The following is a 19,739-nucleotide window of genomic DNA, read 5'->3' as shown; positions in this document are numbered from 1 at the left end:
GGAGTGCAGAAAAGTGAAGATGTTCATGTATGTTTTAATCTGATTCAGTTTGTGTTGTTAAATCATTGAATAGTGGATGAAATATGTTTGTTTGTATGTTTGTGTGTATGTGTGTCACTTATGGCTGAGCTGTTCCTTTTGCAGTGTTTATTGTGTGCAGTATTATGATTATCACACTCAACTCTGTGTCCCTGATAAGTGTTTAAAATGTTTTTGAGAGTTTTCTGCTGTCGTGAAAAAGGGAGAAGCGGAAGGTAGCTTTCATTAGTGAGAACAGAAAAAAAGACCCCTCCTGTATGCATTTCTTGTGTCAGGTGGCGCCACCTGCTGATCAGGAGCAGTATGCACCTCTGCGACTGTGTTCTCAGTAATACGGTATTTTACTGCGGGTCACTTGCCGTATCTTAGGGGAGGTTGCTGTGATGTTCGGTCATGTTAGCGAGGAACGGAAACCGACCGCAAGTAAGTGTAAGTGTTGTTTATTTATTTGTCTGCCGTGTTTTCTCTCAGAATGTCTGAATTGAGGCCCTCCTCATTCTCGGATGGTTCACGCGGCGTAACGTGATCTTTGATCCGTATTTCACAGCGCTGGGACGGCGCGAGCAACAGAATTTAATCTGGCACGTTAAGCGCAAACAATCCTGTGTTGGGTGTTTTTACTAACTTTGACTGATCCGTGGTGTTACCCAGAGCTTAGAGAGAGCGCTGTTTAAACACAGACCGTGTTTCTTGCCGTATGGTGTCATCTGTTATTCACTTTTAAAAAATAAAGCGACCACAGCGAAAAAAGCACAGTAACATTTCTTGAGTTTATTTCTACTTTACTGGCGTCCACGGCTTTGTTGGCACACGCGCGGAGTTTGTAAATACTAAAGCGCGATATAGTTTATTATCTAAAAATAGCGACGTGAACGCGCATATTATGTGAGCCACACTTCCTTTACGGAAGATTTCAGTGTTTCCCTGATTGCTGGCTCCTTACTGTTAGCAAACGTTTACTCGGGCTACCGTCTTGTCACGGGGGTTATCGCAACACGTAGATGCGTGGAGTATTTCTAGAATCATAATTTCCTAAAGTCAGATGTAATCGCTCAGTGTGGGGGAAAGAATCACAACTCACAATAATTTCTGTTGAGAGCTCCAGCAGATGTTCTTAATGTACAGGCTGTTATCAGCTACCAGCTGCTCTTTGTGGATGTACACACTTGAATTCAGCCAGATGTCAGCAGACGTTTCATAAGTTGTCTTGGCTGATTTCCATCCTCAACACTGAGAGGACACTGCTTGTACTAACTTTTTACTAGGCAGCCACTGTGCACCAGTCACACACTGCTCTTTACTTTAAATCCATCACAGTACAGCAAGCTAACCTGTTTATCCAGCACTAACCTGCAGAGCAACCTTATTAGAGCAAACAAGAATATTATCGCTAAAAATCAAGATCGCCTGATTTTGTACACTAACACTATCACTGGGTGAAATCCGCCCCAAACCTACTTTACCCTTTATCACTATTGCCGGTGACAATCACCGGAACACAAGACTGTAGAAAAAGCGGGCTTTGGGGTAGGGAAACACCCAAAGACACTTCAAAGACAATGCTGAAGCTACACAGGGACCCATGACACTCAGAGAAACGCAACTTATTAAAAATCATGTAAATGCGAGTTAGTCTGCCTCAGTTTGTTGTGCAGCATGTTTCACAATTTAAAAAAAAAAAAGCAATGTCACATGTCAGGACCCTATCTGACTTAAAAACATGAGGACTTGCATGTTAGTTTCAAATTTCCAGTTTATCCAGCTGAACTGAGCAGTCCTTATCTTTAAATCTAACCTCTCTTCTTCTCCTGCCTTTCTTATCTTTCCCCATCTCTGAGTGAAGTTAGCTATTTTCTTTCTCTGTGAAATACAACAGTTGGACCTTTAGCTAGCAACACACTGTGCTACAAGCAGTTTGAGCGTTTGCTAATGTTTGCTGAGCTTATAGTTGCATTTGAAATAACCTGCCACAACATGTTACACCTTTATTGTTGCTCCTCTTCTGTATGGCTAGCTAGATGCTGAAGTAGCACAACAGCAACTTGTGGGTACCGGTGTTGTGCCAAAAAGTGATTGTCTGCCAAAAACTGATTTCCGGTATTTGCCAAAAAGCGATTGCTCATATTTAAAGTGCTATAAGTAACTTGTTGGGCTATAATATGTTAAACATATGTCAAATGCATCCCTTATGGATGACATAAAGTCATCTTGAGCCACAAACAACATTCGTGTAGCAAGATACAAGCCGCAATCAGTTTTTGGCAGCGACTTTTATATAACCTTTATTTATGCAGTAAAAAAAATCTCATTAACATTAAAAATGTATTTTGTAAGAGTAAGTTGCCCAACAGGACAGCAGAAATGGCAGCAAATATTACAATAGTTCTGTAAAAATATTTTAAGTGGGGATAAAGGACCGGATTGGTTATAATGTAAGTACAAGTTGTAAAGATACTTAAAAAACAGATAATGTTTTAATTCTTTATGTAACCCCTTTGTATCCCCTGTTCACCGAAGTCTATTTACGAACATACGTAAAGATATTACACATAAAAAATACACAGAAACACTGGAAATCAGTTTTTGGCAGACAATCACTTTTTGGCACAACACCGGCTAGGGTTGCCAACCGTCCCTTAAAATACGGAATCGTCCCGTATTTCGAAACAAAAGTACACGTCCCGTATTGAGCTAATAAGGGACGCACTTTGTCCCGTAATACAGTGAGAATCAAAAGTAGTCTATAACTTTTAATGAAATTAACGCTTTGTTTGAAAACATAATTCCCAGCCCCTCTCCTGCTTTGTGACCAATGAGCTGACAGCACACTTACGAGTATGACAATTCAGATTACCACTCATCTCATTGGTCGAGGAAAGGTCGCTTACGGAGAAAATACCGGAAGACAACAAATGACCACAACAAGAAGCATGGCCAACAGGGAAACAAACGCCGACACTGCGGTGCAAGTCTCGGACGACAGTACACCTAAAGCTGAGCAGACACTGTGCAATTTTTTTCAGTCACGTTATTCAGCTCCTGCTCAAACTGCACGATTGACTCGCAGTTGGTAGGTCACGATGCAGGGTCTCACACTATACCGCCCGATGCTCTGATGCGACCTGAGAGCTCACACTGTGCCTCCATAACATGAAGGTTATAACAGAAAATCTGTCGCGCTCTCTCTCTCTCCGTCTTACACTCACACAGACACACCACCACCATCAACTTTGCTAAATTGCTAATGAAAAACATGATCAGGCAGCTGTGAATGAGCAGCAGTGTAAATCCAACTATTTTCACGGTTGTTGTGGTCGTGATCATTTTGTGATGCCACATCGAAAAGGCTCGGATGAGCTTTCCAAAGTTCTACAAGTTGTGCCTCCATCGCTTGTGTCCAGATCACACGCTGCACAGCCGTGCTGCTCCATCTTTTACACCAACGTTTACGTGTTTGCGCGTGAGCAGTGTGAGCGGCTGTGGTGAGACCCTCACGAGCGATTGATGATCGGGAGCTGGTCGTGAGGTGTTAATCACTTCTCGTTACCCCACGTATACTACACGATGCACGATGAAGGCCAAAATCGGTCCGATCACTCAAAAATCGGCTCAAAATGGGCCTAAAACCGCACAGTGTGAGCCCAGCATTAGAGCAGCAATGTTTGTTCCCCTCAGAGAAAGGGAAGAATGGGAAAAGGAAAACACCTGGCTGGAAAAAGTTAATATGGGCATGTGCAATGAATATCAGCGCTATGTGGCCAGAAGTGTGATAATATAATTTATTTTGTGTAATAAACAACTGCAAGGATAGATGATTACAACAAATAGATCACTAATACATAAAAGTAATACATAGATGAATAATGATGATGAGTTATGATGCATAATCATGGGAACAAGTGGGTTTACAAACAGGAGCAGCTGATTAGCATTAGAAAAGCTGAAATAATACCTCAACTGAAGCCAATTGTACTAAATGCACTAAATGTGCACTGTTACAAGAATGTTTTTCTTTCTATTGTTTTCTATTATTTTAAGTTAAGCAGGACAGAGTTCTTTTAAAGAAAGATTTACTTATATTCTCAAAAGTTAAGCATGACAGGCTTCTGTTTAAGAAAGAGACCTGTTTTACTGTGTTAATGTTGTCATTGTGAGCTAAAAATAAATGGCTAAATGATCATTTGTTTCACATGTGTTCATATCACAAAGAATATGCATCTACTTAAATCAAATTCAAGTCAAATGGTTAAAAAAATAATTTCACACACAAAAAAAGAGCTAGAAAATTCACCACACTGGGAAGGGTGAAGACAATTGGGTCGCCCGGCCCTGGCCACGAGGTGTCCCTTATTTATTTTTCAGGGAGTTGGCAACCCTAGTACCGGCAGTCTTTCTGGAGTTGTGCTGAAAAAAACAAAACAACAGAAATTTGTTTAAAAATATAGGGAGTAAAAGTAAAAAGTTGTCAGAAAAATAAATACTTAAGTAATGTACAGATACCTGAAAATTCTATATAAGTATTTTTACTTTGTTACTTCCCACCTGTGATTTTGGTACTCACATTTTTAACATGTTTAAATTAACTAATGGTTTTGTATCCACCACCACAGTGAAGGAGGAGTTCAGTATAATCAATACCTCTCTCACTTTACTTAGGTGTGTGTGAGCAATGTCAACATTCTGGCATTTAGGGTTATTTTTAAGGGTCATTCCATATAACATAAGCTAAATCTAAGAAGACTGTTATTTATTTATTTGTATAAGAACTTTATACCAGGTATGTGTGAAGTAACAGAAACAAGCATTGATTTCATGGATGTTTTCTTTGTTTTCTGACAGCTCAGAAATCTTCAAAAGCGCTTTTGGGGTAGATTTAATGGGTCATATCACCAAGTGGTCAGAACAGTCTAAAAGATGTCCTTTCCATCTATATTTTATACCAGGCTCAACGTCTAGGTGTGATTCCTTAAGGATAAAATCTTTTTCAAATTCATGTTTGCTAATGCTTGATTAAGAAAGTGCAAGGAGGGAGTAAAAATGGGCCAGCGTTACAAACTGACAAAACAAGAATTTGAAGGTTTAATAATAATGGATTGGATTTATATATGGCGCTTTTCAAGGCACCCAAAGCACTATTCATTCACTCTCGCATTCACACACTGGTGGAGGCAAGCTATGGTTGTAGCCACAGCTGCCCTGGGTCAGATTGACAGAGGCGAGGCTGCCATATCGCGCCATCGGCCCCTCTGGCCAACACCAGTAGGGTAAAGTGTCTTGCCCAAGGACACAACGACCAGGACAGAGAGCCCGGGGATCGAACCGGCAACCTTCCGGTTACAGATACGCTTCCCAACCCCCTGAGCCACAGTCGCCCAAACAATTTCACAAACAATCACTTCAGTCACTTCTTTACCATAAACCTGGGCTCATTTTTGATCCGAGGAAAACAAGCTATATTTCAACCAGCCCCATGTACTGTCTATAGTTATACATCATACAGTAATGATATGATGGTAAAATGTTGCATGCCTTGTGGGTGATCGTGGCTCAAGAGTTGGGAGTTTGCCTTGTAATCAGAAGGTTGCCGGTTCGAGCCCCGGCTCCGACAGTCTTGGTCGTTGTGTCCTTGGGCAAGACACTTCACCCGTTGCCTACTGGTGGCGGTCAGAGGGCCCGGTGGCGCCAGTGTCCGGCAGCCTCGCCTCTGTCAGTGCGCCCCAGGGTGGCTGTGGCTACATTGTAGCTTGCCATCACCAGTGTGTGAATGAGTGGATGGCTTTGGGGTCCTTAGGGACTAGTAAAGCGGTATACAAATACAGGCCATTTGCCTTCACTGTATAAGCGAACATAAAAAAACAAATTGCTGATTCCAAGCGGTTCACATGGCATGCACTCACTGATTTATCATGGAATAATCTGATAACGTAATGCCTTTTAAAAAGAAGAAAACATTTATCCTTGAAAATTCATGTTCATTATTTGTATTATATCATTAAATATGCAAAGAATATATTTAACAAAAATCTGGTACAAACTAGAAAAAGAGAATGTTTGCCTTCAAAATAAAACGTTGTGCTTACCACTGCAATACATTTGAAAAGGTTTCAAATTTTTTACTTTGAATGTTATTGTGCTCCATTTCCAGTTTGTGTCAAACTTTCCACATGAACTACCACTAGCAAGTAGTTTTCTAATGTAGGATCTAAAGGATAGCTGAAAACTATAACTGAGAAATACCTTGTCTCTCTCTACAGACATCAGTGGAGAAACAGACCACAAGGACTGAGCTGAAACTCTTACCACTCTGTGGACAAGAAGAAGAACCAATAGCTGACTCATTTTCCACAAGGCTATCAGATCACAGCCATTTATTCAGCCACAGTCATTACGTTTCACTGCTGTGGTAAGTGCTAGTGGACTGCTATATCATATTGGGACACTGTAAATGTTGACCTAAATCCTCCAGAGCAGATTCTTTTTGACTTTTTTTTTGTCATCACATGACAAATTCCCCAATGCCTCGATGGAAAGTGTTCTTGAGCCAGTACCTGCGATGGTCCAGCACAGTCACTCAAGCCTTCGCCCTGTCCATCATCACATTTTGTGTCATATTTCCTCTGTGCTGCCATCGTCTGCTGTACTCTTACTACTTCATTAAGTCCATGTACCTCGATTCTATGAGTGAAGTGGTGCTGCGGGAAAGCCTAGATCGAGGTCAGGAGGCTCTGCACTTCTGGCAGAGCTCTTCAACTGCAGCAACGTCCAGATTCAACAACTTCACTCAACATCCTGAACTGCTGGTCACTGTGGTAACAGCCAGGCGGAAGGAGGCACGGGACTACCACTACCTGCTCCAGGTAATGCTGCAGCTGAGTAACATTGTGGGAAGCTGTGGGGAGCAGAAGTGCGCGGAGGTGCTGGTCTGTGATGTGGAGAGTGGCCCGCAGGAAAACCAAGATGCCAAGGTGCTGGAGAGCCACTTCAGGGTGGTCCGGCGTTCACCTCAGGAGCAGCAGAGCATACAGGAGCGAATTAATACCTTTGAAAAGGAGAAGAGGGATTATGTCTTTTGTCTCCGCAGAGGCTGGGATCTGGTGAAGCCTAAAAATATTGTCGTTCTAGAAGATGATGCTTTGCCAAGAAATGACTTTTTCATTGTTATAAAGGATTTGTTGTCACGTAGGTTTGCTCTTCACACTCTTTACATCAAGCTATATCATCCTGAAAGGCTACAACGCTACTGGAACCCTGAGCCATACCGCATTCTGGAGTGGGTGGGGCTGGGATTGGTTGGCGCAACGGCTCTCCTCCTCAGCTTTCCTTACTGGAACCCTTGTTCTTTCTCGTTCACCCTGTCCGCTACCCATCTCCTCTTTTTCACTCTATACTTTATGACCGCTGCAGAGTTGTTGGGGCGGCATTACCTTCTAGAAGTCCGGAGAATTTCCCCACAGCTGTATGCCGTCTCGCCAGCTACCGAGTGCTGCACCCCAGCCATGTTGTTCCCTGGCAATGCCTCATTAAGGGTGGCTGAGTATCTAGACAGTTCATTCTGCTACAAAGGGCATGCTAAAGACATTGTTCTGTATCAAATGGCCAGGACAGTCCCTGGGCAGAGGTCCCATAGTGTAGAACCCAACCTCATCAGTCACATTGGGGCTTATTCCTCAGTCAGAGCTAACCCATCCAGGCCCAAGCTCCTCTAACAGAAGAAGAAGAAGAACTTCTGACTGCAAGGTTCACTTTAATCTGGTTTCTCCTTCCTGGGTTTTGCTTTTTTACCATCTTCTAGACTCTTTAGAAATCTTAACAAATTACTCAGTGAATGTTGGTTTGGTGATTTGCATTGAAAACTATCAAGGGATTCGATCGATATATTAGTAGATGTCTACGTTCCAGCTTGTAGACGCACATGTGTTTTTAGTTCTCCATCTCTCTGATATACATTTATTTTAATCCACCCTGCACAAATTGTGTAAAAGGTGGTGATGGTTTTTCTTCAGAAGAGGTTGAAAACCACACAAATTAATGCAGGAAAATAGCATGTCCTAAATTATTTTATATAGAAATGTTAGATGGCAGAAAATGTTACTTTGACCCATACCTTGAAAGCCTCTGCCACTTCTTTATTGCCAAATCATCTAACCCACTCTCACTGAGCTGTGTGGGACCCTTCTGAAAAAAAAAATGTAAACGGTTCTCTTCTTTGTTTACCTTTTTAAAAAAGAAGCCAGATGCTGCCAGAATGCCTGTTTTTCCTTTGTCTGTCCTTTGACTGTTAAAGGATTTATTCGTTTTTTATATACAATAATCACAGTAAAATAAAATGTAACTCCTTAGAGTAAGGAGAGACCAATTCACCAGACTATGCCTAAAGTTTCTAAAGTTAAGTTACAGTGGAACTGGTGTGTGAGAGCGATAGCTGATTTAGTCGCCTGTCGTGTTTACATATTTACATTAACCTTTTGCAAATATGAAAGTGGGTAGAGCCATTGGCTGTTGTACTCTTAGATTGAAATAGGTTTTAATATTGTATAAAAGCTAAACATATCCGTATTTTGCCACCTGGGATTTTCCTCCAAAATGGTACGAGCATTCAGAAGTCAGCTCTAATTGCTGTTTGCTGCAGATTTTCTTTTCAGTTGTCTCACACTCGCTTTCTTTCTCTAGTTATGCCTGTGTGTGTATTAGCATGTGGTGATGAAATATGAGCCCTGGCTCATGAAAGACTAATGTCTGAGGACGACATTCCTGGTTTGCGTGTGGATTTCTTAGTTTTAATTTAACAGGTTTAGTGATGTAACAGAATGTACACTAGTGGCGGTTCACTCACAATGAACAGTCTAAAATTTTGGTTTCAGCTCAGGCCTGCTCTTTGATTTGATATACCTTTATTAGTCCCACAAGGGGAAATTTCATAAGGCCTCCGACCTATTGCATGCAATGGTGGTGCCATCTTACCCTCCGACCATACATACATTACAAAAAACATCACATGGGGAAGACGGGTCAGAGAGGTATAACAATGGAAAATGCACCACATGAGGAAAGATAAGGAGAAAAAGATAACTCCCCCCCCCCAGACTGACCTCCAACAGGGAGATCAGTTTGAGAACAGAAAAAAAACCCCACCTCTGCACATGAAAAAACTCTTAATACACCAAAGAAACACATGACAAGCAACAGGGGAGGGTAAAGGGTGAGAGACAGCCGAATTAGACGTTTGCTGGTCTCCTTGATCCCCGTCAGCATCGGATTTCTTAGTTACTGCTATTAACCTTTTGCATGTGGCTCCTATAAAGCTTACACTGATAAGAGCACATTTATCACTGAAGTTCACAGTACTTGTTGACACACTGCCCATGAGTTCATTCAGTAGACAGAAACGCTTTCTGTTTTGTAATCCAATGCTGAGCTGGTTGAGCAAACACTCCTTCCTGCTGATTCTGAAACAAAAACCGCCTGCTCTTCCTAAAAACACCGAAATTCTGTTTTACTGACTGGCTGCAAGCTCGTTAGAGAGTATCAAAGTGAATCTTGGCCAGAAACGGGAAAATGAGAAATTTGCCAAATGTACACATCACATCACATACATCACAAATTTGCCTTATTTTAATCTTCGTTTTTTGTTAGATTTTTTTTTTCTAAATTTGAGTGAATGTTAGCAATTCATTAAGGACTGAAATATTAGAAAGCACAAAATGTCTTAATTATATTATTTTGTGTTGACAGGAGATAATTTATTTGGTAAAGGGCTAAGTGACAAACCGGATTTATCTACAAGCGTTATATTTTATTTGTGGCTGGTTTGAGTAAATGCCATTATCTATGATTACTGGTCTGATTTTTTTCTTTACCTATAAAGAACACTTATTAATTAATACACACCACACACATTTAGAACATAAATTAAAATATGACAGAATATCAGTTTTAAATAAAAGAAAATCATTAAAATCAAATCATTGATTTGGAAAAATTATTAATATTTTGTTTAAAAGAAGATAGATGTTCACTTTAGCTGTGGCTGTACAAGAGAAGTTATCAGAGCTGACTGCTTCGGTTTTTATTTGGGTTATTTGGCTTTCTCATATATACACTGGATGTATTTCATTTCTAAATCATCAATATTGATGTGACTGTTCACTGTCATAAATATTTAATTTGAGTTAAAATTGTGTGAGATTTAAAGGATTTTCTCTTTAATGCTTCTCTTCTGTATGGATGTTGGTCAGAATTATTGAATGACCTGAACTGAGTGATACATTTAACTACTTCTGCTGTTTGTTTTTTGTTTTCAAGCACTGATATTTTTACTCTAGTAAGCTGAAAAATTGTATTTCAATTTTCACTTCTGATTTGGATTTTCACATGTCTTGTTTTCACTGTGATTCTTTTACTGATTTTACAATTAATACAATAAATCTTTTGAGTTTTGAGTTACTTGTCTCTCTGGGTGTTTGTATTCAAGCACCATCTTTGTTACTGTTCAGGATAAACCCAATAAGGTGCTGGATGGGGTTTTAAAGATGGGGAGTTCTGGACTTCATTGCACACGGTGAGACAAACATTGAAGCTGAACCATCCAAGCTGTTGCCATGAGCCAGGTGCTTAGCTGAGCTTTGGTGTCCCCGAGATTAGCAGTGTCCTTCAGAGAGCTCTCATAATTCTTCCCAAAACATCGGATCCCTTGTTCTTGGGTTAGAATCTCTGACCTTTGGATGCTGAAGGTGTTTTTTGTCAGATTCATCAATTGGATTGATGAAGTCATCATGATTACATCGTCCATGAACTCTCGGCAGGCAGGATGTCTTGTGCTGTCATCTGATGTCACCTCTGCACTGCGTCCCTCCACCTCTAGCAGTGGTGATGAACAAAAACAGTGTCCATGCCATTTAGTGGGGTTCTTTCCTTATCATTCCCCTTCAGCCACCTTTTCTTGAGCGTTCATAGTTTTTCCTGTACTTCCCTTTATCCTGTGATCTGTTGCTGGTGTCTGATTAAAGCGTTTAAACTCCAGGTCATCCAAACTTTCAATTTCATCCCCTCTCTCTGTGCTCTGAACAAAATGAGCTGAGAGGTCTGGAGCACTGTGGTGTGCCTCCTGGCTCTGGTCCTCTGCTGAGCATAGCTAATATACTGCTCAGGCATAACAATCATTGCTTTGTCTTACTGCCTTACTTTATTCACACCCTCTCTTAACACGCACAAGTAACAAGCACAAAGAAATTGAAGACAAATAGGAAAAAAGAAGGAAAATATAATAATGGATAGAGTACAAATAGAAATACAAATATACAAATCAACAATCTCCTTGTGTTTTGTGTGTGAGTGAGTGAGAGAGATGATGTGTATGTATGAGATCTGGGCCATCCGCATCCCCCAAGAGTACCAAAGACCTGAAGCCACACATCTTGACAAATTGTCTCCACCTCAGCAGGAGAAGGAGGGAGACCCAAGATGAAATGCCCAAAGGTCGATAATCACAGAGAATCAGAGGCAATGAAGAAGAGCTAGATCTCAGACTCTGCAGGCATCAGTTATCATGACAGCACAGTTGGAAAAATACTGAACAAGCCCCATGCAACAAGTACGTCATGCAAGGAAGGGTTGCAAAGAGAAAGCCTCTTTTTTTCTAATGCAGCAAGAGTACTGTGTTACGACCCCCTCTGCTAGGTGTCAGGGGAGGAGTAACGTACACAAGCCCCCCCACACAAAACTGAGTAAAGTAAAAGGTTTTAATGTCAAACTTTAAACAGAAAACCGACAGGGCTGTTCAACAGACCACTGGGCATATAGTTATTACATAAAGAACAAACGAAACAGTCAGGCGTAAAAGCTAAGGGTCAACTAAAGCAGGCTGGCGGCACACAAAATAAAAGCTAAGGGTAACTAAGGCAAGCCAGGATCACAAAACTCTAATGAAACTAAGTTGAGCTGTATATCAGGTTTAAACAAAGAGCAACACAGCAAACAGGTTTAACATGCAAAGCAGACGAGGAGGCCACTGCATGTTCACTTCAGAGCAGCAGTTTCCCCCCTAGTGTGAAGGATCTTCAGCCTTTTATACTCCCAGGTGCAGACAATCAGCCAGTCAATTGGTCATGGAGTGGTCATGGGATTTCCAGGCAGCCAATCGTCCGCGAGGTCTGGCACACTTAGATTTGCATAAGCACAAAAGGGTAGTCTCACTCTCTCCAAGGCCCAGGGCCGTAACACCCCTCCCCTTAAAATACAAGACTATGTTTTGTATACACAGATTTCAATATTCGTGACAGACAACAAAACAAGTCATAATCACAGCCGGGAGAGGCCATCAGCTAGTACAGTTTCTGATCCTTTTATATGCCGAATCTCCAAATTGTACTCTTGTGGCAGCAAGGCCCATCGCATGAGCCTTTGATTGTGGTTAAACATTCGGGCAAGAAATACAAGTGGATTATGATCAGTGTACGCTACAATGTGCCAGACCCCAAGTACACATGGAAGTGCTGAAGAGCTAGCAACAGGGCCAATGTCTCCTTTTCAGTGGTGGAGTAACTTAACAGATGCTGATTAAATTTGCAGTGGAAATAACAAATGGGGTGGTCCAATCCCTGCAAGTCTTTTTGCAACAGTACTGCTCCAGCCCCAACAGCACTGGCGTCAATTTCTAACTTGCATGGTTGCATCAAGTCGGGTGCAGTTAACACAGAAGTGTGGCATAGCAGGGATTTTGTACTTTTAAGGTAACCAAGTAAAAATAAGTGAGTAAAATAAGTAAGACAAGTACTTTATCACTTACTCTGAGGTGTCTTTTTAGAGAAGCCTTATCATAAGTGTGTTTCGTTTTTCTTTGTGAAACGGCAATGAGCTGCTTAGCCAGAGCATTGGCCTGACCCCAGTCCACACTTCCTGCACCAGGTGGGTACTATTGACACATTAGCACATTTTGTTCTATGGAATAGGCTTGTTGCTCATGGTTGGCTTGCTCAGCACTTACCACACGCTTAAAACATGGCTTTAATGATTCGCCAGCTATCTGAGCTGTCGACAGGTTTTCTCTGGTCAAAGGCAGTGGAATATCTTTTACAGATGGACCAGGCTCCTCAGGATTCACCAAGTCTGGGGAAGACAAAACATTGTTGTCGTCAGGTAACGCGGCACCCTCCTAAGAAAATGAGGTCATCAACACAGAATCAGCGCGGGTAACGTCACCATCTTTACAGGCTTGGGCACGAGTAACCACACAGGCTGGGTACAGCTTTAGGGTCACAGAAACATCTGGGGCATCACAACTGAGGGGCTTATCCAGCACCTCCAGACTAGGACGCACTAATCCGCCCGCATTATAATTTCCTAGCAACATGGCCACCCCCTCTATGGGTAAGGTTGGGCATACTGCGACGGGGAAAAATCCCGTAACGAGTTCTGACTTGATATAGACCTGGTGAACGGGTCTGGGAGCATAACCCATCTCTATTCCACGCAGCACAACATTAAATCCGCACGCACTGTCTGCTGAGAAAGGTAAAGCACTAGAAAGTATTAAGGTCTGAGACCCTCCAGTGTCTCTCAATATGCGCACAGATTTTAGATCAGTGGATTTATCAGTTAGTGATACAAAACCATCAAAGATAAATGGGTCAAAACAAGGGTCTGGCACCTTACCACCACAATCAAGCATCTCAGGATGGGACGCCGCTTTCACAAAGGCAACACCTTTGGGTTGCTGAGAATTCACGGTTTTGCGTTTCAGGGCCAAACAGTCCGCAATGACATGTCCCGGTTTATGACAGTAGAAACAATCTCGACTTTCTTTAGAGCCTAAGGGTTTAACAGTGCGAGCCTGTTGCGCGGCACTAAACTGTGACTTCTCTTTAACCAGAAAAGAGGACTTATGGGTGAACACATACTCATCTGCGAGAACTCCTGCAGTCGCTAAAGTGGTTACTTTCTGCTCATTCAGGTATAACACTATACTCTCTGGAAGACACTTTTTAAAGTCTTCCAGCAACATCAGTTCACACAATGAATCATAATCACTGGCTTTTGACACTGGCAGGGATAGCTCAGTAGGTAGAGTGGTGGCCCCATGATCGGAAGGTCGGGGGTTCGACTCCACTGAACGGCTACCCTGAGGTACCTGTGAGCAAGGTACCGTCCCTACACACTGCTCCCCGGGCGCTGCACAGGTGGCTGCCCACTGCTTCACTGGGTGAATGGGTTAAATGCAGAGGAACTATTTCCCTATGGGGACTAGCACATTACATTACATTACATTACAGAGCACCACTTGTCAAAGAGGATACCTTTTTCCTTGGCAAACTCCACATACGTTTTTGGAGGGACGTTTCCTCTGTAGCCGAAATTTCTGCCTGTATGCTTCTGGAACCAATTCATATGCTTGCAACACAGCTGATTTAACACAAGAATACTCCAAACTGTCTTTTAAGGGAAGCGCAGCTACCACCTCTTGGGCTTTTCCAGTTAGTTTACACTGTAATAAAAGGGGCCAGATCTCACTAGGCCACTGCAAAGCACCAGCAATGTGCTCAAATGCTGCAAAATAAGAATCCACCTCAGCCTCTTTAAAAGCAGGCACTAAAGTAATGCACTTACTAATATCAAAAGGAGAAGCGGACGAGGAGGTGGAACCGGAATTGTCAGCAGAGACAGATGAGGCTTGAGACTGAGCCTCCAGCTCAAGCTTTCACAGCCTAACGGCTTTATCTGCCTCTATCTCCAGCAGAGATGAGTAATCTGATTACTTTTTTCAGGTAATGAGTAAAGTAAGGGATTACTATTGCAAAAACAGTAATTAGATTACCGTTACTTTCCCGTAGGAACGCTGCGTTACTGCGTTACTAAAACCGTGATTTTTTTGCGAGAATGTCTCACGACAGTGACGTAAGCGAGTGCGCCGTTAGTGACAACAGCTGTGTGCAGATCAACAGTGCATCATATATCGAGTGCGGGAGAGAGTATGAGCGTGCAGCGTTTAAAGCGTGGAAGTACTGACCTTACTTTGAGTTTGATTCCATAAAAAGTGACAAAAACATTAGCGTCCATCGTGCGTGGGAAGAAAACTTCTTTTTACAGCGAAAAACCCCTAAACTTCCAAGCAAGCAGCGGGAGTGCACTACCACGTAATGGGAAACTCACAGAGAAACTCGCGGATTCTTCAACTGACCGCTGCACACCTGCACCAGAGCACACCTCCGCCTACCCCACTCCTGCTTTACAGGTGAAAATAGAGCAACAGGACCGCTGAGTCTTTGACTTTATTTATTTTCTGCTGTGTTTTACTTGCATCTATTTGAAAGAGTGAGTGTAAACACACACAAAAAAATATTTTATGTGCTGGAATGTGCAGAAAATAAGTTTAAATGTTAAACAAATTTCTTCGAGTCAGAGAATGTTGCATATAATTAAATTTTTGCTTGATGCATAAAGTTAAAACCTATAAAACAAGTTTTAAAAAGAGACTTTTTCCATTTGATTACATTTTGTATGATGGATTATGCAGAAAAAGTAGAACTGGGCTGAAAGATCTATCGCTTTATCACCTATTCAGGTTGTAAATCGTGTTTCTAAAAAGTAACTAAGTAACTAAGTAATTAATTACTTTTGAAAGTAAGTAATCAGTAAAGTAACGGGATTACTTTTTTGGGGGAGTAATCGGTAATAATAATAATCAAAGTGTTTTTATTGAGTTTTCAGAAAGCATACCATTCATACAGAAAAGCTCGAACTCAAGTCCTACCACACAGTGTAAGACAAAACTATACCCAGACAGAGGAAGGAAAAAAAAAAAGGGGGGGGGGGGAGTTGCCAGTTATGGAGTGGATGGAAACTCATCTTCAAAATAGGAAATGAAAGGCTGCCAGACCCTAAAGAATTTCTTGGTGTTGCCCTGTATAGTAAATCTGAGATGTTCTAATTTGAGGTGTGCCATCACCTCCTCCACCCAGCGTTTATGGGATGGCGGTGTTGCCTTTATCCAGTTAAATAGAATCAATCTCCTAGCCAGCAATGAGGCGAATGCTATTGCCTTCCTCTGAGAGGCTGTTAGTTGAGTTTCCCTCGGTGCCACACCAAAGATGGCTGTCAGAGGCATTGGTTCCATATCTTTATTATAAATGAATGAGAATGTTCTAAAGATGTTAGCCCAAAAGTCTTTCAGCCTGGAACAAGACCAGAACATGTGGCATAAGTTGGCTGGCACCTGTTTACATCTGGGGCAGGTCGGATCGGCCCCCTGGTACATTCTTGCCAGTTTCTCCCGTGACAAGTGGAGTCTGTGTAACACCTTGAACTGTATCAATCCGTGTCTCACACATATAGAAGCAGAGTGTACTAGATCTACAGCCCCCCCCCCCCCCCCCCCCCCCCCAGTCAACCTCTGAAATGTCCAGCTCCAATTCTTCCTCCCATTTCCATCTTACATTGTCCAGGGAGGGGGAAGCCACATTCTGAATATGTGTATATAGTGTGGAGATTGTCCCCTTAGCAGGCGGATCTGTGTCCATCAACTCGTCTATCCATCCGCTTTGTGGAAGCTCGAGGGAGGGGCTGAATGACTTTTTCACAAAGTCCCGAACCTGGAAATATCTAAAGTAATTAGTCTTGGAGGAGATTCCATAGTCCTTTTCCAGTTGAGCAGCAGACATAAAAGTACCATTTTTAAAAAGATGTTTGACACATTCCACCCCAGCTCTATGCCATTCCCTAAAGGCTGTTCCCCCGAGGGCTGGGGGAAACAATTGATTTCCATAGATGGGAGCAGACAGGAGGGCGGTTCTGTTTTTAAAATGTGATCTGAATTGAGTCCAAATTTTCAGAGAATTAGATACCACCGGGTTGTTTGTGTAAAGATGTTTGCTCAAGGGTAGAGGAGCGCAGACCAGGGAGCGCAGGGACACTGGACTAGAGACATACCTTTCCATATGAACCCATATTGGGGTTTCATCCTCATCTAACTCTTTGACCCAAAATAACAACTTATGTATATTAGCAGCAAAATAATAGTGCATATAGTTCGGCAGAGCCAGGCCTCCCTCTTCTTTCTGTCTCTCAAGAAACTCCCGTCTTATCCTGGGGACAGTTTTTTTTTCCAAATAAAGGCAGACGTACATTTGTTCAATTCCTTAAAAAATGATTTAGGAATGAAAATCGGTATCGTCTGAAATAAATAGAGGAGCCGCGGCAGTATATTCATTTTAACAGAATTTACCTTCCCTGCTAATGATAAGGGGAGCGATGCCCACCTTTCCATATCTAATTTCGCTTTGTCCAGTGCAACTTTAAAGTTATAGTCCAGTAAATCTTTATACTTACTAGTTACATTAACACCTAAATATGTGAATCTATCCTTATGTATTGCAAAGGGATAGGCAGGGTTTGACAGGAAAAGGAGGAGATCGTCAGCATATAAGGACAGCCTATGGTTTTGTGTCCCCCTTTGTATCCCTACCAATTCAGCAGCCTGTCTCAGCATCATTGCAAGGGGTTCAATTGCCACATCAAAGAGCAGGGGTGACAAAGGGCACCCCTGCCTTGTTCCCCGGAATAGAGAGAAGGGTTCAGATATGATATTATTCGTTCTCACCATAGCCTGGGGGCTCGAATAAATTATTTTAATCCACGAGCAAAATGTTGGACCAAAGCCGAATCTCTCGAGGGCCATAAATAGATAGTAATACTCTATTCTATCAAAGGCTTTGTGGGCATCTAAGGATATCACAATCTCTGGCATAATGTTATCTCCAGCAGTATATACTACATTGAACAGACGGCGGAGATTGCTGGAGAGTTGTCTACCTGCAACAAACCCTGTCTGATCAGGATGTATTATCTTACTTATAACAAGCTCAATTCTAGCTGCCAGTACTTTGGTCAGTATTTTATAATCACATCCAAGTAAACTTACTGGGCGATATGACTCACATTTAAGTGGGTCCTTATTCTTCTTAAGGAGTACAGAGATCAAGGCCTGTGACATTGTTTGGGGCAGAGCTTTTTTATCAAGAACTTCCTTAAATACTCTGCAAAGTAAGGGAATCAGTGCGGGAGCAAATGTTCTATAAAACTCACTTGGGTACCCATCAGGGCCCGGCGCTTTTCTTGTCTTCATACCCCGAATTGCTTTGTCTATCTCCATGACAGATATGGGTCCCTCTAACCTATCTCTATCTGCTGCCTCTAGTGGTGTTGGAGTAATCGGTAATTAGTTACTGATTACTTTTTTCAAGTAACTTGACCAACACTGATCTCCAGCCTTCTTATTTCGAGCTGAACCCGCCTGTTCTGGGCCTTCTCCTCAGCCTCCAATTGTAGACGTGCCAGCCGCACCTTCCTTCCTTCCTCTCAGAAAGGATTTTATCTTCAGGTTGAAGATTGTTTTGTTCTAGTTATAATTAGTAGATACTGTTATAATAACCACCGTTATCTGTTTACGTTGACTCTGAATTCTGACTCCTTCTTCGAATCCTGTTATTTATTTATTTATTTATTTATTTGCAAAGTATACATTACCCTCTCATCCCTTAGACCTAGAATGATTGAGTCTGGAAACTTTGTGGCACCATCATCTGTGAAGAGAACCACCAGTGGCAGATCTCCCAGTTCTGACGTTATCAGTGAAATGCTAAAGCCGCTTGGCTGTAAGCACAGGCTCCACTAGTTAATCTCAGGCAACCCTCATGGAGCATGTTTGGTCAGAAACATGCATGTCTAGTGGTACTCCTATTCTTCCTTGCATAAAGCAGCAAATAATGGTCCTACTGCTGGGTTGAAAACCCGGACAGTCTGAGGGGCAAGTTCACAGTGCTGGGTGAACTGAAACATAATATCCCAGAGGTGTTTTGTTGGCTGTAGGTCAGGTATTAATTCCTTCATTATCCAGAAGCTACCTGCATACTCTTGCCGCAGGCATTGATGTGTAACAGGAGGACCCTCTGCAGCACTGATGTGTCTGACAATGGGTCCAAGGATTTAATCCAGACACCTAATGGCAGTCAGGGTGCCATTGTTCAGCATTTATAGGTCTGTGCATGCCTCCATAAATATGTCCCCCTAAATTGCATAACATTGTCCATGACTTCTCCAGACCCTTTGATCTTCTGTGACATGGCGAACAATGAAAAGCACAGGGCGCCAGTGGACTTGGGCTCTCAGACCACCCTCATGAAGTTTGTTTCTGATTGTTCAGTGACTTTCACAAGCAAGAAATCAGATTACTTTGACACTCTGGTGTATCACAAAAACACATGCCTCAGACCAGAAAGCTGGAATGTAAATTGAGTCTTACTAACCTTCACATGACCCGGAAAACTAGTTTGCTTCTCATAAACAAACAAAGCATGTCTTGCTTGGAGGAGGGCCTGGTGTAGACCCAGGACACACCGGCTTACTGCTTACCGACTGGTCATGGATCAGCAATTGACCAAAAATGATTGCATCAGTCAATGAGTTTAATCAGTTATATTAACCCCCCCCCCCAAAAAAAAAACGAAAAACAAAAACAAACATAGATGTGTCATTGCATATGCTCTGTAGTTTGCATTGTAAAGGTATTTTGCTATAAAATGGTCAATGTAATTCAACAGAGGACCAATTAGTTGGCTGATGGGATGAACATAAGACTCTTAAAGTACACAGGTTTTTGCTTTCCTTTTTAAAACAAAAAAAACATACAATATCTGTATATATTATCTTTA

At 42.0% G+C, this 19,739-nt stretch overlaps 1 protein-coding gene across 2 annotated transcripts; it reads left to right on the top strand.

The window, feature by feature from the left end:
• Positions 1-306: 306 nt before the first annotated feature.
• pgap4 (post-GPI attachment to proteins GalNAc transferase 4) lies at positions 307-9,042 on the top strand. 2 transcript variants are annotated; one of them, XM_026172019.1, is made up of 2 exons: positions 307-462; positions 6,294-9,042. In XM_026172019.1, exon 2 carries the CDS (start codon positions 6,540-6,542, stop codon positions 7,743-7,745), a length of 1,206 nt encoding a protein of 401 aa, XP_026027804.1. In that variant the 5' UTR covers positions 307-462; positions 6,294-6,539; the 3' UTR covers positions 7,746-9,042. The 2 variants fall into 2 exon arrangements, with proteins under 2 accessions (XP_026027804.1, XP_026027803.1); XM_026172018.1 differs by having other exon boundaries at positions 307-468.
• The last annotated feature ends 10,697 nt before the right edge of the window (positions 9,043-19,739 follow it).

Source organism: Astatotilapia calliptera, chromosome 6 (genome assembly GCF_900246225.1).
Source record: "Astatotilapia calliptera chromosome 6, fAstCal1.2, whole genome shotgun sequence".
In the NCBI taxonomy this organism is placed as follows: domain Eukaryota; kingdom Metazoa; phylum Chordata; class Actinopteri; order Cichliformes; family Cichlidae; genus Astatotilapia; species Astatotilapia calliptera.
Note: the sequence above shows the minus strand (reverse complement) of the source record. Positions and strands in the feature narration are given on the sequence as shown.

Excerpts from the sequence above, each read along its gene's own strand:
- pgap4 (XM_026172019.1), top strand. The coding sequence starts at position 6,540 with ATGACAAATTCCCCAATGCCTCGATGGAAAGTGTTCTTGAGCCAGTAC.